Below are 13,787 nucleotides of genomic sequence, written 5' to 3'. Positions count from 1 at the left end.
GCCCAAATTACGATCATGTGCACTACAAATCCCGTAGTACATAGTCCATCTTGGGAACAAGAAAGAGAGGATGGCTATGTTTTAGGGCTCATTTACACTTGCTTCGGCTTCAACAAAGCTTCAGACAGGCTTTGTTAAAGCTCTCTGAACACTAGTCAAAGCCCCGTCACGAAATAAAATGGTTAGCTTACAGTCTTGTTTACACCTGCTTTTGCTTTGCTTGGCTTCGCTTCAAAAATTATACCCCATGTAGCTTCAGTGGTGCTTCAAAGCGTTTTCAAAGCTTCCATAGAAGTCTATGGCAAAGCTCACTTGAAGCCCCACTGAAGGAGCTCACTTGAAGCCCCAATGAAACCCCACAAAGCCTCACCGAAGCTCCACCGAAGTGTAATCGATGCATCATCGAAGCCTCAATGAAGCCCCACCAAAGCCTCATCAAAGCCTCATCGAAGCACCAAAACAAAAGCAAGGTGTAAACAGAACTGTAAGTTAACCATTTTATTTAGTGACAGGGGCTTTGACTGGCGTTCAGAGAGCATTAACAAAGCCTGTCCGAAGCCACATTTTGAAGCAAATGTAAACTAGCCCTAAAGGAAAAGCCATCGGTCCCTGAATGGGATAAAGAGGACCTATAGGCAAAAATACAACAAACAAATGTCATACAGTTTTTGGCTGGAGCTCAGATTTAACTAAAAGAAGGGGTTAAGCACAGGAGTTGGTGGGGTAGCTACTGACTCAATATAGGGCATACTGAGTCAATAGATACCCTGGCGACTCCAGTGCCTAAGGGGGCAACACCTCTATCTGGAAAGATGAGTAGTGTCACAAGAAACAAAACTTCTTACGTCACAAGCACTGTTATTGCCCAACCTGTCGGTCTCGATTATGAAAGGAACTGGCTTTTTTTTCTTAGGAAAACAGGTTTAGCATGTTGTACTTGAATAAGGAAGAGTCACAATATTCAAATGACTCAGTGCCACACATGCTGACAATAGTCGGGTATAGCAGCAATGTCAATTATAGATGGAGGGATAATTATCCAACTAACCGCTAAATCCACTCATGTAGAGGAACTACAGCAGCTGCCATCAGATTTGTAAAGGGATGTACTCACTGGTGATTCATTCATTCTGGCCGAGCTAAAGAAAATTGGGATGATACTAAAAACGTAGTGCATGGTGATGGTTGTGATTTTACATATTCCAAAACTGGGCTGGTGGACTGAGTCAGTTTTTGGCTTCCTATAGGTGTTTGATACTCCAACAGCCCTCAAGAGAAAGAAAACATTTTCAAGGGGTTTATACGTCTGGCATCTACCAAAAAAAATTATTATTACTATTTTAGATAAACTGATCCTTAAAGGCATAGTTTCGCCTTTAGCAAGAAAACAAAACTGCCTGTGCAGATAAGGAACATCTGTAGATAAAAACTAGCAGTTCAGCTTTGACCAAAGTTTAATTAAGGCCGCGTACACACGGGCGGATTGTCTGCCCAACTTAGTCCGCTGAACCGTGTTTCAGCGGACAATCCGCTTGTGTGTGGGCTTCAGCGGACTTTTTCAGCGGACAGTCTGACGGACTTTGTCTTTTCGGAATTTCCGTAATTTTGTCCGCTGAAACTTGGTTTTGTCCGTCCAAACTTGGTTTCAGCGGACAGTCCGCTCGTGTGTAGGCAAGTTGGACGGACTAAGTATGGCGCATGCTCAGAAAGGATTTACACGGCCGAAGGTTGCATTGCAGTGTATTGGGCGTCGTTTTTCTAGTCCCGTCGTACGTGCTGTACACGTCATCGCGCAAGTTTTCAGCGGACTGTCTGTTCATCGTGTGTGGTCAAGTCCGTTCATTCAAAATTTGGACGGACTGTCTGTCGGATTGTCTGACGAACTTAGTTGGGCAGACAATCCGCCCGTGTGTACGCGGCCTAAGCCCTTGCTATAGGTATAGGCCATTTACATACCTCATGACTGGAAAAATTATAGGACGTTGCTAAGGTTGTTGCTAAGAGAAGCCTAGCTGTTCCAGTTCACCATCACAGGAGTGAGCTATTTCTCTGCTTCAAACCTCTTCACCTGCTTTTGCTTTGCTTCAGCTTTGCGTCAAAAATTAAACCCCATGTAAAAACAGCTCGAGCTCAGTGAGGTTGGATGGAGAGCGTTTGTGAACAGCAGTTTTCAGCTTTTTCCACAGATTCTCGATTGGATTCAGGTCTGGACTTTGACTTGGCCATTCTAACACCTGGATACGTTTATTTGTGAACCATTCCTTTGTAGATTTTGCTGTATGTTTGGGATCATTGTCTTGTTGGAAGATAAATCTCCGTCCCAGTTTCAGGTCTTTTGCAGACTCCAACAGGTTTTCATCCAGAATGGTCCTGTATTTGGCTGCATCCATCTTCCCCTCAATTTTAACCATCTTCCCTGTCCCTGCTGAAGAAAAGCAGGCCCAAAGCATGATGCTGCCACCACCATGTTTGACAGTGGGGATGGTGTGTTGAGGGTGATGAGCTGTGTTGCTTTTACGCCAAACATATCGTTTTGCATTGTGGGCAAAAAGTTCGATTTTGGTTTTCCTCTGACCAGAGTACCTTCTTCCACATGTTTGGTGTGTCTCCCAGGTGGCTTGTGGCAAGCTTTAGACGAGACTTTTTATGGATATCTCTGAGAAATGGCTTTCTTCTTGCCACTCTTCCATAAAGGCCAGATTTGTGCAGTGTACAACTGATTGTTGTCCTATGGACAGACTCTCCCACCTCAGCTGTAGTTCTCTGCAGTTCATCCAGAGTGATCATGGGCCTCTTGGCTGCATCTCTGATCAGTCTTCTCCTTGTCTGAGCTGAAAGTTTAGAGGGACGGCCAGGTCTTGGTAGATTTGCAGTGGTCTGATACTCTTTCCATTTCAAAATGATCGCTTGCACAGTGCTCCTTGGGATGTTTAAAGCTTGGGAAATCTTTTTGTATCCAAATCCGGCTTTAAACTTCTCCACAACAGTATTACGGACCTGCCTGGTGTGTTCCTTGGTCTTCATGATGCTCTCTGCGCTTTCAACAGAACCCTGAGACTATCACAGAGCAGGTGCATTTATACAGAGACTTGATTACACACAGGTGGATTCTATTTATCACCATCAGTCATTTAGGACAACATTGGATCATTCAGAGATCCTCGCTGAACTTCTGGAGTCAGTTTGCTGCACTGAAAGTAAAGGGGCCGAATAATTTTGCACGCACCACTTTTCAGTTTTTTATTTGCTAAAAAAGTTTAAATTATCCAATAGATTTCGTTCCACTTCACAATTGTGTCCCACTTGTTGGTGATTCTTCACAAAAAAAAAAAATTTTTTTATATCTTTATGTTTGAAGCCTGAAATGTGGCAAAAGGTTGAAAAGTTCAAGGGGGCCGAATACTTTTGCAAGGCACTGTATTAACAAAAGTATTGGGATGCCTGCCTTTAAACACACACATGAACAAAGTCCATAAAGACATGGATGAGTGAGTTTGGGGTGGAGGAACTTGACTAGCCTGCACAGGGTCCTGACCTCAACACCTTTGGGATGAATTAGAGCAGAGACTGCGAGCCAGGCCTTCTTGTCCAACAGTGCCTGACCTCACAAATGCGCATCTGGAAGAATGGTCAAACATTCCCATAGACACACTCCTAAACCTTGTGGACAGCCTTCCCAGAGGAGTTGAAGCTGTTATAGCTGCAAAGGATGGGCCAACACAATATTGCATAGATCCCAACTGTCCCTGATTTGGAGCAATGTCCCTCTGTCCCTCTTTCCTCCTCATCTGTCCCTCATTTTGGTCTGATCTATATAGATGTATATAAAATGCACTTTTTATCTATCAAAATGTGTTTGCCAGTGCTAAACCTTTCATCCAATTCTAAATTGCTGCATTTGTAAATTTCAAAAGCCAACATAAAGGAATAATAGTGGCAAAAAAGCACTTGTGGTTTTAACCAATCTTGTTTTTTCGTACAATTCTCCTTTAAGGGGGAGTGGCCATGGGTTGTGTCCAATGCCTGCATACTTTTGCTGATAGGTGTCCCTTCCTCATTCCCATCTCAAAAGGTTGGGAGGTATGATATTGAACCCTACGGACTGGGATGCCATTAAAGTTCACGTGTGTGTAAAGGCAGGTGTCCCAATACTTTTGACACTATAGTGTATGTTGTTATAAAGGTTATTCTGGAATATGTAGTTCTTCGACAGCTGGAGACAATCAGGGAAATAGATAGGTTGCTTATTCTGGAACAGCTGGCATATGTGATTCTGCAGCAGCGGGAAAGACATATGATAAGAGACATAGATTTTCTAGCCTGGCCATGCTGAGATATGTAGTTCTACAGTAGTTGAAGACATACAGGGAGATACAAAGTTTGCTTAGTTTCTACATTCTGAATATGCAGTTCTAGAAGAACCCAATGCCTAATAAAAGGCATACATTGCCTAGCCTGGGTGTGCTGGGATATGTAGTTCTACGGCACCAGGAAAGGCATATGCCCTGTACACACGGTCGGACTTTCCGACGGAAAATGTGCGATCGGATCGCATTGTTGGAAAATCCGATCGTATGTGGGCTCCATCGGACTTTTTCCATTGGAATTTCTGACACACAAAGTATGAGATCTGGATCTAAAATTTTCAGACAACAAAATCCGATCGTTTAAATTCCGATCGCGTGTAGACGATTCCAACCGGCAAAGTGCCACACATGCTCGTTCTGAGCAATCAGATTTTCCAACAATTTTGTTCAACCGTGTGTATGCAGGACAAGTTTGGGCATAAATCCGTCCGACGGATTTTGTCGTCGGAATGTCCGACCGTGTGTACAGGGCAATAGTCTGACTACTAATGCCTTGTATACATGGTCGGACATTCCGACCACAAAAGATTTTGGCCGAAACGTGTGTTGCGTACACACAGTCAGACAAAGTTGTTTGGAAAATCCGATGCGGTGACGTTCGTTGCGTACGACGGGACTACATAGAGGCTAGAGGCTAGTAGCCAATAGCTTTGGTCTCTTAAAGCGGGAGTCCGCCGGGACTCCGCGTTTTTTTTTTTTTTAAAAGCCAGCAGCTACAAATACTGCAGCTGCTGACTTTTAAAATAGTGACACTTACCTGTCCAGCGCGCCCGCGATGTCGGCACCCGAAGCCGATCTCTAGATCGTCTTGTCGGGTGCTGCCGCCGCCATCTTGGGTATGGGAATCAGGAAATGGAGCTTTTCGGCTTCATTTCCCGGTTCCCTACTGCGCATGCGCGAATCGCGCTGCGCAATAAGGATGGTCCCCGCTGCCTCTGGGATCTGTGTGTTTCCCAGCAGGCAGCGGGGCACTTGCGGAAAGGGGCGGGCACTTGCAGAAAGGGGCGCAATCTACGCCCCTTTCCGCAGAGAGCTATCCCGGAAGTGGGTGCAGAATACCTGTACTGTACAGGTATCTGCACCCCCCTCCCCCCTAAAAGGTGCCAATTGTGGCGCCGGAGGGGGGGGGGGGTTCCGATGAGCGGAGGTCCACTTTAGGGTGGACCTCCGCTTTAAAGTGGTTGTATGCTCAATTTTTTAACTTTTACCTACAGGAAAGCCTATAATAAAGCTTACCTATAGGTAAAAAAAATATCTCCTAAACCTGTATGGTTTAGGAGATATTCCCCTCGGTATGCGCCGCTGACTGCAGCGGCGCATGCGCACAAGGGGGTTCTCGCCGTGAAAATCCGGCAGCGGCCGGACTGAAATCTCCCGTGCACATGCGCGGGAGTGACGATATTGCGGCTCCGGCCACTCACAGCGCCGGAGCCGTGATACCCGGAAGAAACGCAGAGGGAGCATGTCAGCTCACTCGGCGTGTATCGGGCCAGATGTCGGGGCCTCGTTCTAAGGTAAGTATTTCATAATGAGCTAGTATGCGGTGCATACTAGCTCATTATGCCTTTTGCTTTGCAGGTTTAAAAAAAAAAAAAAAAAATTTGCGGGTTTACTACCGCTTTAATTTAATCTGAGCATGTGAGTCTGTCGGAATTCTCTACAAACCATAAAAAAAAAAGTCTGATCGGATTTTGTTGTGTCGGAAAATTATGGATCCTGCTCTCAAACTTTTTCCATCGGGATTTCCGATGGAAAAACTCAGATAGAGCCCACACAATCGGATTTTCCGACAATATAATCCGATCGGACCTTTTCCATTGGAATTTCCGACCCTGTGTACAGGGCATAAGAGAAATACGTGGCTTGTAAAGGCTGTTCTTCTGGGATATGTAGTTCTTTTAGAACCTGGAGAAGGTGATGTATCTAGTGAGATCTCAGTTTCTTAGTGTGATCCTGCTTGGTTATGCAGGTACATCGCTTGCCTAGCCTGGATGTGCTGGGATTTGTAGTTCTACAGCACCAGGAGGGGCATACGCTGACTATAAAGATAAACGCATGGCTTGTAAAATTGTTCATCTGGGATATGTAGTTCTTTTGATTTCCCCAGAGACCTTCCTAGTCTGATCCTGCTGGGCTCTGTAGTCCCCCATTCTGAGGGCGGGGCCATGCCTATCTCTATACAATGACTGGTTGCCTGGCTGCGATCATCATGCAATCAGTCAATGGGCAGTGAGGACCTGTCACCATCCTCAGGGAGGGACCGCCCCCAACCCTTCCTCTGCTAACTTTGAAGCGACCTCTGACTGTGACAGCTCCTCGGGGCTCCTCCCAGGGGGCGGGCTCGTACCTGGGGACAGGTGCAGAGAGCAGACAGGAGGAAATCCCATCCAGATCGTCTTCTTCCAGCAGCTGTCTCCTCCTGCCATGTCCCAGCCGGACTCAGTGCCCCAACTCTGGGTGATCACAGGCTCCCACTCCTGGACTGGCACAGGGCAGATGGGCAGCCTGTACCCTGCAGACAAGGACCCCAAGTCCCCCTTTGCTGAGGAGTGGATCCCTAATGAGCAGGTGGCAACCTTATCCTTGGACTCCTCTGGGGCAGAAGAGACCATTGATCTAGGAGAGAACGCCTTTGGAGAGCCACCACCACCCTACAAGCTGCAGGTGCCAAGAGAAAAGTCCTCCAGTGCCCAGTCCTCCATGCCAGACACCTGCAGGGACCATGGGGACCAGCTGAGCCTCTTCTGCTGCCAGGAACACAAGCTGATCTGCCAGGAGTGCAAGTCCCATGGCACATGCCAATCACACAAGACCAAGCCAGTGGAGGAGAGGGCAGCACAGCTCAGGGTGAGTGCAGATCTGCATTGCATAGGTGTTCACCAGCCTGGTGGGGGGTTACCCTGGCCATTAAAGGTTTAAAGCATAGCATCCCCCTGGACTGGAGGGAGGGTGATGGAGCAGTGCCGCAAAGATCAGACTGCAGGGAAATCTCTCTGACTCACTGCAGCAGAGAGGGAGAAATAAATAGATCTCCTATGCATCATCATTCAAGTGTGCCAGGTTTCATTTTATTCTAGGAGGCAAGGGGAGGGGTGCCAGGTGGGGAGGGGGTGTTGATGAACTGTGGGTGTGTTTTTTTTTTTTTTCCACAAGCACTTTTTACCTTGTTCTGTAGATAATTGCCCTACCAGAAATGTCACACGCCTGAATGCAAAGCCTAAACACGTCACTTCACCAGGAAATGGTGGCTTTGCTGTTGTCATTGGCAAATACCCATGGTAACAGCACTTGCCGATTTCCCTGCGTTACTGCTTGTCAATCGCTTTGAGTGCCAGGGTGCTGGCACGGTTGTGGGTGAGGATTTCGCACTGTGCTGAACCACAGGCTAATGATAAGAGTACTATGAGAGGGGGTGATAAGTGTTTGTGGTTAAAAGCTAAAGTGGAACTCCAGCCAGTTGTTTCTTTCTGGACTGGGGTACACACTATGAGAAAATCGCAAGAAAAATTCAGTGCAAGGAGCGATCGTTCGATTTTCGTAGAGTGAGTACACAATTTTTCGACATCTGATTCAGACTTTCCAAATGAAAATTTCTTGTACGTAAACAGAATGAACAATTTACGTTTAACCACTTGCCTACTGGGCATTTTCACCCCCTTTAGCTCCATACACACTTTTTCAGATTTTCTGCTGATTTTTTCCTTCAGATTTACCAAAACCATATAATATGAGGTCAAACCTTAGGCGTTTCAATGTGTATGCAATCAGGAAGGCCCTTCTACTACATGGTTTTGGTAAATCTGAAGACAAAAATAATCAGAAAATCTGATGAGTGTGTATGGGGCTTTTGAATGACAATTGCACGGTCATGCCACACTGTACCAAAACAATTTTTTTATCTTTTTTTTTCACACAAATAGAGTATCACCACTGTTTTTTTTTTTTTGCTGAATACATGATTAAAGACTGAAAAAAAAAAACCCAGCAAACTTTTTGTTATAAAATTGGGCAAATGGGTAATTTTTTTTCTTCACTGGTGGGCACTGATAGGCTGCACTGATGAGGTGGTAGTGGTGGGCACTGATGAGGAGGCACATATAGGTGGCGCTGATGGGCGGTACTGATGGGCACTGGTAGGCGGTGTTCTGTCCAAAAATGTCCACCTATTGAATAGTGTCCTCCGTGTACTGCGCAGGTGAAGCGCTTGCGCAGTACTAAGCACAAGGAGATTCGGAAAATCTCTGAAGATGAACGGCGCCTGCGCCATGAGTCCAGGTGCAAGCCCCACCATCCAAGTGGACATGGGGCTGCACATAGGTAGAGGGCCCCTCGCGGGCTCGCTTCGCTCGCCACACATCGCTCGCCACGCTTCGGACACAGCCTCGCTTTGCTCGGCTCTTTTTATTCTAACTCTATGTCCACTTGGATGGTGGGGCTTAAACCTGGACTCACGGTGCAGGCGCTGTTCATCTTCGGATATTTTCAGAATCTACTTGTCATGTGTACTGCGCAAGCCCAGTACAAAGCAGACACTATCTGACGGGGGACACTATTTGACATGACACTGATTGACAGCACTGGTGGGCACTGTTGGGACTGCACTGATTATCAGTGTACATGTCTCTTTTAGGGATGCCGGTTATTGGCTTTCTTCTCCTCTCCTCTCCTCTCCTCATGCTGTCAACATGAGGAAAGGTGTGCTGATAACCGGCTTCTGTTTAGACTTGCTAGGAAAACTGGATGATCGTTCGTTCGATTTTCTTATAGCGTGTACTGGGCTTTAGATAGAATGTGAGGGTTTGATCATCTGTTGGGTTTTGGGAGATTTGCCTCTGTCCGAGAGACACAGAAGGAAGTGAGACAAAGTCCCACCTTTGACAGCTGTCACAGCAGCAAGTGGAACATCTCCCTGTAATCTCTATTCTAACAGTGGCGACTCTAATGCAGCGTACACACGATCGGAATTTCGACCAGCAAAAGACCGATGAGAGCTTTTCATCGAAAAATTAGACTGTGTATATGCTCCATCGGAATTTAGCTGGCTGAAGTCCCGCCAGCAAAAATGTGAGTGCATGTTCTCAATTTTCCAGACGGAAAAAATCGGAAATTCCGATCGTGTGTATGCAATTCCGACGTGTAAAAACTCACGCATGCTCAGATTCAACTACGAGACTGAAGCTATTGGCTACTGGGTATTGACTTTCTTTTTCTAGTCCCGCCATACGTGTTGTAAGTCATTGCGTTTTTGACGGTTGGAATTTGGTGTGACCATGTGTAGGCAAGACAGCTTGAGCGGAATTCCGTTGGAATTCCATTGGGAAAACTATCGGAGCTTTTTCCGACCAAAATTCCGATTGTGTGTATTAGGCATTAGGCCCCTTTTACACAGGCGGATCATTCAGGTCCATCTGTCAGTTTTTTAGGCAGACTGTTGACGCTCGGACGGCCCCAGTGTGAAAGGGGTCTTATGCCGTGTACACACGACCGGACTTTTGAACATCAAAAGTCCGACGGAATGATTCCAGCAAACCATTCGATCGTGTGTGGGCTGCAGCGGACTTTTGATTTGCAAAAGTCTGACAGACTTTAGAAATGGAACATGTTTCAAATTTTTCCGACAGAACTCCGCCGTACCCAGTTCCTACTGAGAAATCCGCTCGTGTGTATGCTAGTCCGACGGACAAAAACCGACGCGAGGGCAGCTATTGGCTACTGGCTATGAACTTCCTTATTCTAGTCCAGTCGTACGTCATCACGTTCAAATCCGTCGGACTTTGGTGTGATTGTGTGTGGCCAAGTCCGTTCATTCGGAAAGTCCGTCAGAACTCTGTCAGAACTCCGTCAGAACTCCGTTGAGGCCCGGTTCACACCGCTGCGGGGGGAGATCCGGATGTGATTCGCACAGCAAATCACATCCGATCTCCGTAGCGATGCGAGTTCAGCCATACAGATAGTATGGCTGAATTCGCAGCGCTCCCGCAGCAAACTCGCACGGGACCCTTTTTTGGGTCCGCAACAGAATCGGATCGCATGGGGGTTCACACCATGCGATCCGATTCCTGTGCGAGTCGGCAGATCGCACTGCGATATGCCGACGGATCTGGGGGTGTCATTAACATAACATTGACACTCCCAGCCGTCCGCATAGGGCAGTGTGAACTGCCGGCGGGAGGTGTGCGATGCGGGTAAACGCAGCGGATTCGCGGCGTTCCCGCATCGCTATAGTGTGAACCCGGCCTGAAAGTCTGTCGGTCCTAGTCCCTCGAAAAGTCCGGTCATGTGTACGCAGCATTAGTGATCACACCAATGTACTGCCAACTGTAGAAATAATAATGTTTTCTTGAAAAACATTTCAAAAGTTCCTCTGGGGTAAAAATGATTAGAAAAGGCTGACTTTAGGGAAGCATTTTAGGTTTGGGGAAAGGGGGAGGGCTCAGTGTTTTATGAGTTGCCTTAGTATTAGGGACATAATGACAGGTAGGGAAACTTTTTAACTTGTTTTGAACTCTAATGCCGCATACACACGACCAGACTTTTCAACATCAAAAGTCCGACAGAACAATTCCGGGAGACCATTCGATCGTGTGTGGGCTGCAGCGGACTTTTGATTTTCAAAAGTCTGACAGACTTTAGAAATGGAACATGTTTCAAATTTTTCCGACAGAACTCCGCCGGACCCAGTTCCTACTGAGAAATCCGCTCGTGTGTACGCTAGTCTGACGGACAAAAACCAACGCGAGGGCAGCTATTGGCTACTGGCTATGAACTTCCTTATTCTAGTCCAGTCGTACGTCATCATGTTAAAATCCGTCGGACTTTGGTGTGATTGTGTGTGGCCAAGTCCGTTCATTCGGAAAGCCCGTCAGAACTCCGTTGAAAGTCTGTCGGACCTTGTCCCTCGAAAAGTCCGGTCGTGTGCACGTGGCGTTATAGCGGGGCATGGCTAGGATGGCACACGTCATAAACTCAGCCTCACCATGCCCATAATCGCAGCCTTACCGTGCCCATAATGCAGTCTCACCGTGCCCATAATTTCAGACTTACCGTGCCCATAATCGCAGCCTCACTGTGCCCATAATCGCAGCCTCACCGTGCCCATAATGCTATCTCACTGTGCCCATAATCGCAGCCTTGTTGTGCCTATAATCGCAGCCTCACCATGCCCATATTGCTGTCTCACCGTGCCCACAATTTTCATGTTCGATTAATAGATTTTTCTTTTACTCGATTAATCAACTAATTTCGATCAATTATAACGCACATACAGATCTAACTACTTTTAGCCGATTTTGCATCGTTGTTATGGCAACGGCCGAAGCCGGACATAGCGGGGCATGGCTAGGACGGCACACGTCATAAACTCAGCCTCACCGTGCCCATAATCGCAGCCTTACCGTGCCTATAATGCAGTCTCACCGTGCCCATAATCTCAGACTCACCGTGCCTATAAGCGCAGCCTCATCGTGCCCATAATCGCAGCCTCACCATTCCCATAATGCTATCTCACCGTGCCCGTAATCGCAGCCTCACCATGCCCACAATCGCAGCCTCGACGTGCCTAAAATGGCAGCCTTACCATGCCCATAATGCAGTTTCACCATGCCTATAATGCAGTCTCACAGTGCCCATAATCGCAGCCTCACTGTAGTCAGTGCCTGTGCCTGGATTACACAGTCTATCACACAAGCTGATCTAGGAGGAGGATCTAGGAGGAGGGCTGAACTTTTCTCACAGTGCGGCCAAAGTTTTCACACTCAGCTCAGAGACGCACAGCGGGAGATGCCCGCAGACTGTGTATGACATATAGTGGAGGAGGAGGAGGAGGGAGCGGAGCGCTGCAGCCACAGCTTGGCCCAAAGCAGCCCCAGGGCAGGCAGCCTATCAGTCAAAAGAATTTTGATCGATCAACAAAAATTAACGATTAATCGAGGAAATAATCGTTAATTTCCACAGCCCTACAAAAAAGTTTTGCCTATCATTTCTATTTTAAGTTGAATGGCTTGTTTTACAAGGTGATCGTTTACAATCACTTAAATATTCACAGTCCCTTTTCCTCAGGCATATGATCCAGTGTGTTCTTCCTCTCCCCGCTCTCACTATGTATGGAGGAATAGTGTGCCGTGTAAAGATCACATCTATCCACGTGTAGTAAAGCAGGTGTTTGTGTTTTCTGGGTGTCCACGTGCAATGACACGCATGTAACTGACACATATTTATTTGTATTTCCTTTCTGTTCCTTGAATGGTTCCTGCACATCTTCTGTCATCATGTAGTAATCACACTATAACATCATTTCATTACATTTGTATGGATGTAATGTACTGAATGTAAAACTAGTCTGCAGAGCTGATCAGTGTATTGTGATGGCTGGGAAGTCTCCCCACTGTCAGAATACAAAGACACAGCAGGGAGGATTCCCCCATCCACATCGAATGTGTAGATATGTGATTTGGGGTCAGTTTTTGTGTTAAACCCCTTGTTTGAATGAAAAAAAAAAGCTACTCATCTATTAGCTGCCTAAGACCTGGTTCACACCAGTGTGATTTTGTATGCGATTTGACAGTTCATCGCATGAGAAAATCACATCCCATTGCTGGCAATAGAACCATTTAAACTGCCACGCCTCATGTTTCAGCAACTCTGGAAAAGGTCAAAATTTTGGTGCCGCTCAGGTACAAAGGTAAAGTCAAGGTAAAGGTAAAGCAGGAACATGAATCAATTCCTTCCCACACAGTTAATCCTTTAATCGCCCTTGATGTTAGCCTCTTCCCAGCCAGTGTTATTAGTACAGTGACAGTGCATATTGTTTTAGCACGGATCACCGTATAATGCCCTGTACACACAGGGTTGGACATTCCGACAACAAAATCCGTTTGATTTTTTCCGATAGTTTTAGTGCCAAACTTGTCTTGCATACACGCAGTCGGACAAAGTTGTCGGAAAATCCGATCGTTCAGAACGTGGTGACGTTCGTTGCGTACGATGGGACGACGTAGAGGCTAGTAGCCAATAGCTTTGGTCTCGTAATTTGATCTGAGCTTGCGCGCCATTTTGTCTGTCGGAATGCTCTACAAACAATCGGAAAAAGTCCCATCTGATTTTTTTGTCGGAAAATTTTAGATCCTGCTCTCAAATTTTTTCAGTCGGAATTTCGACGGAAAAAGTCCGATAGAGCCCACACATGATATGATTTTCCGACAATATAATCCGATCAGACCTTTTTCGCCGGAATTTCCGACCGTGTGTACAGGGCATTTGTATCACTGGTGCCAAAAAAGTGTCAGTGTGTCTGAATGCCCGCCTGATATCGCAGTCCCGCTATAAGTTGCTGATGGCCACCATTACTAGGGAAAAAAAAAATTGCATAAATATATCTCATAGTCTGTAGACGCTATAACTTTTGCGCAATCCAATCAATAA

The 13,787-nt window shown here is 46.5% G+C and overlaps 1 protein-coding gene across 1 annotated transcript in view; it reads left to right on the top strand.

Annotated features, from left to right (window-relative positions):
- Window positions 1-6,694: 6,694 nt before the first annotated feature.
- Window positions 6,695-13,787, top strand: part of BSPRY (B-box and SPRY domain containing) — a 33,174-nt gene continuing 26,081 nt past the window's right edge. Inside the window, exon 1 of the mRNA XM_077475006.1 lies at window positions 6,695-7,214. Coding sequence (XP_077331132.1) covers window positions 6,792-7,214 — 423 coding nt within the window. The 5' untranslated portion in view covers window positions 6,695-6,791. The remainder of the gene's footprint in view (window positions 7,215-13,787) is intronic.

This window comes from Lithobates pipiens, unplaced genomic scaffold (assembly GCF_037356315.1).
Source record: "Lithobates pipiens isolate NorthernLeopardFrog02 unplaced genomic scaffold, aLitPip1_a1.2 Scaffold_1, whole genome shotgun sequence".
Taxonomy (NCBI): Eukaryota; Metazoa; Chordata; class Amphibia; order Anura; family Ranidae; genus Lithobates; species Lithobates pipiens.
This window is presented reverse-complemented; position numbering and strand designations above follow the sequence as displayed.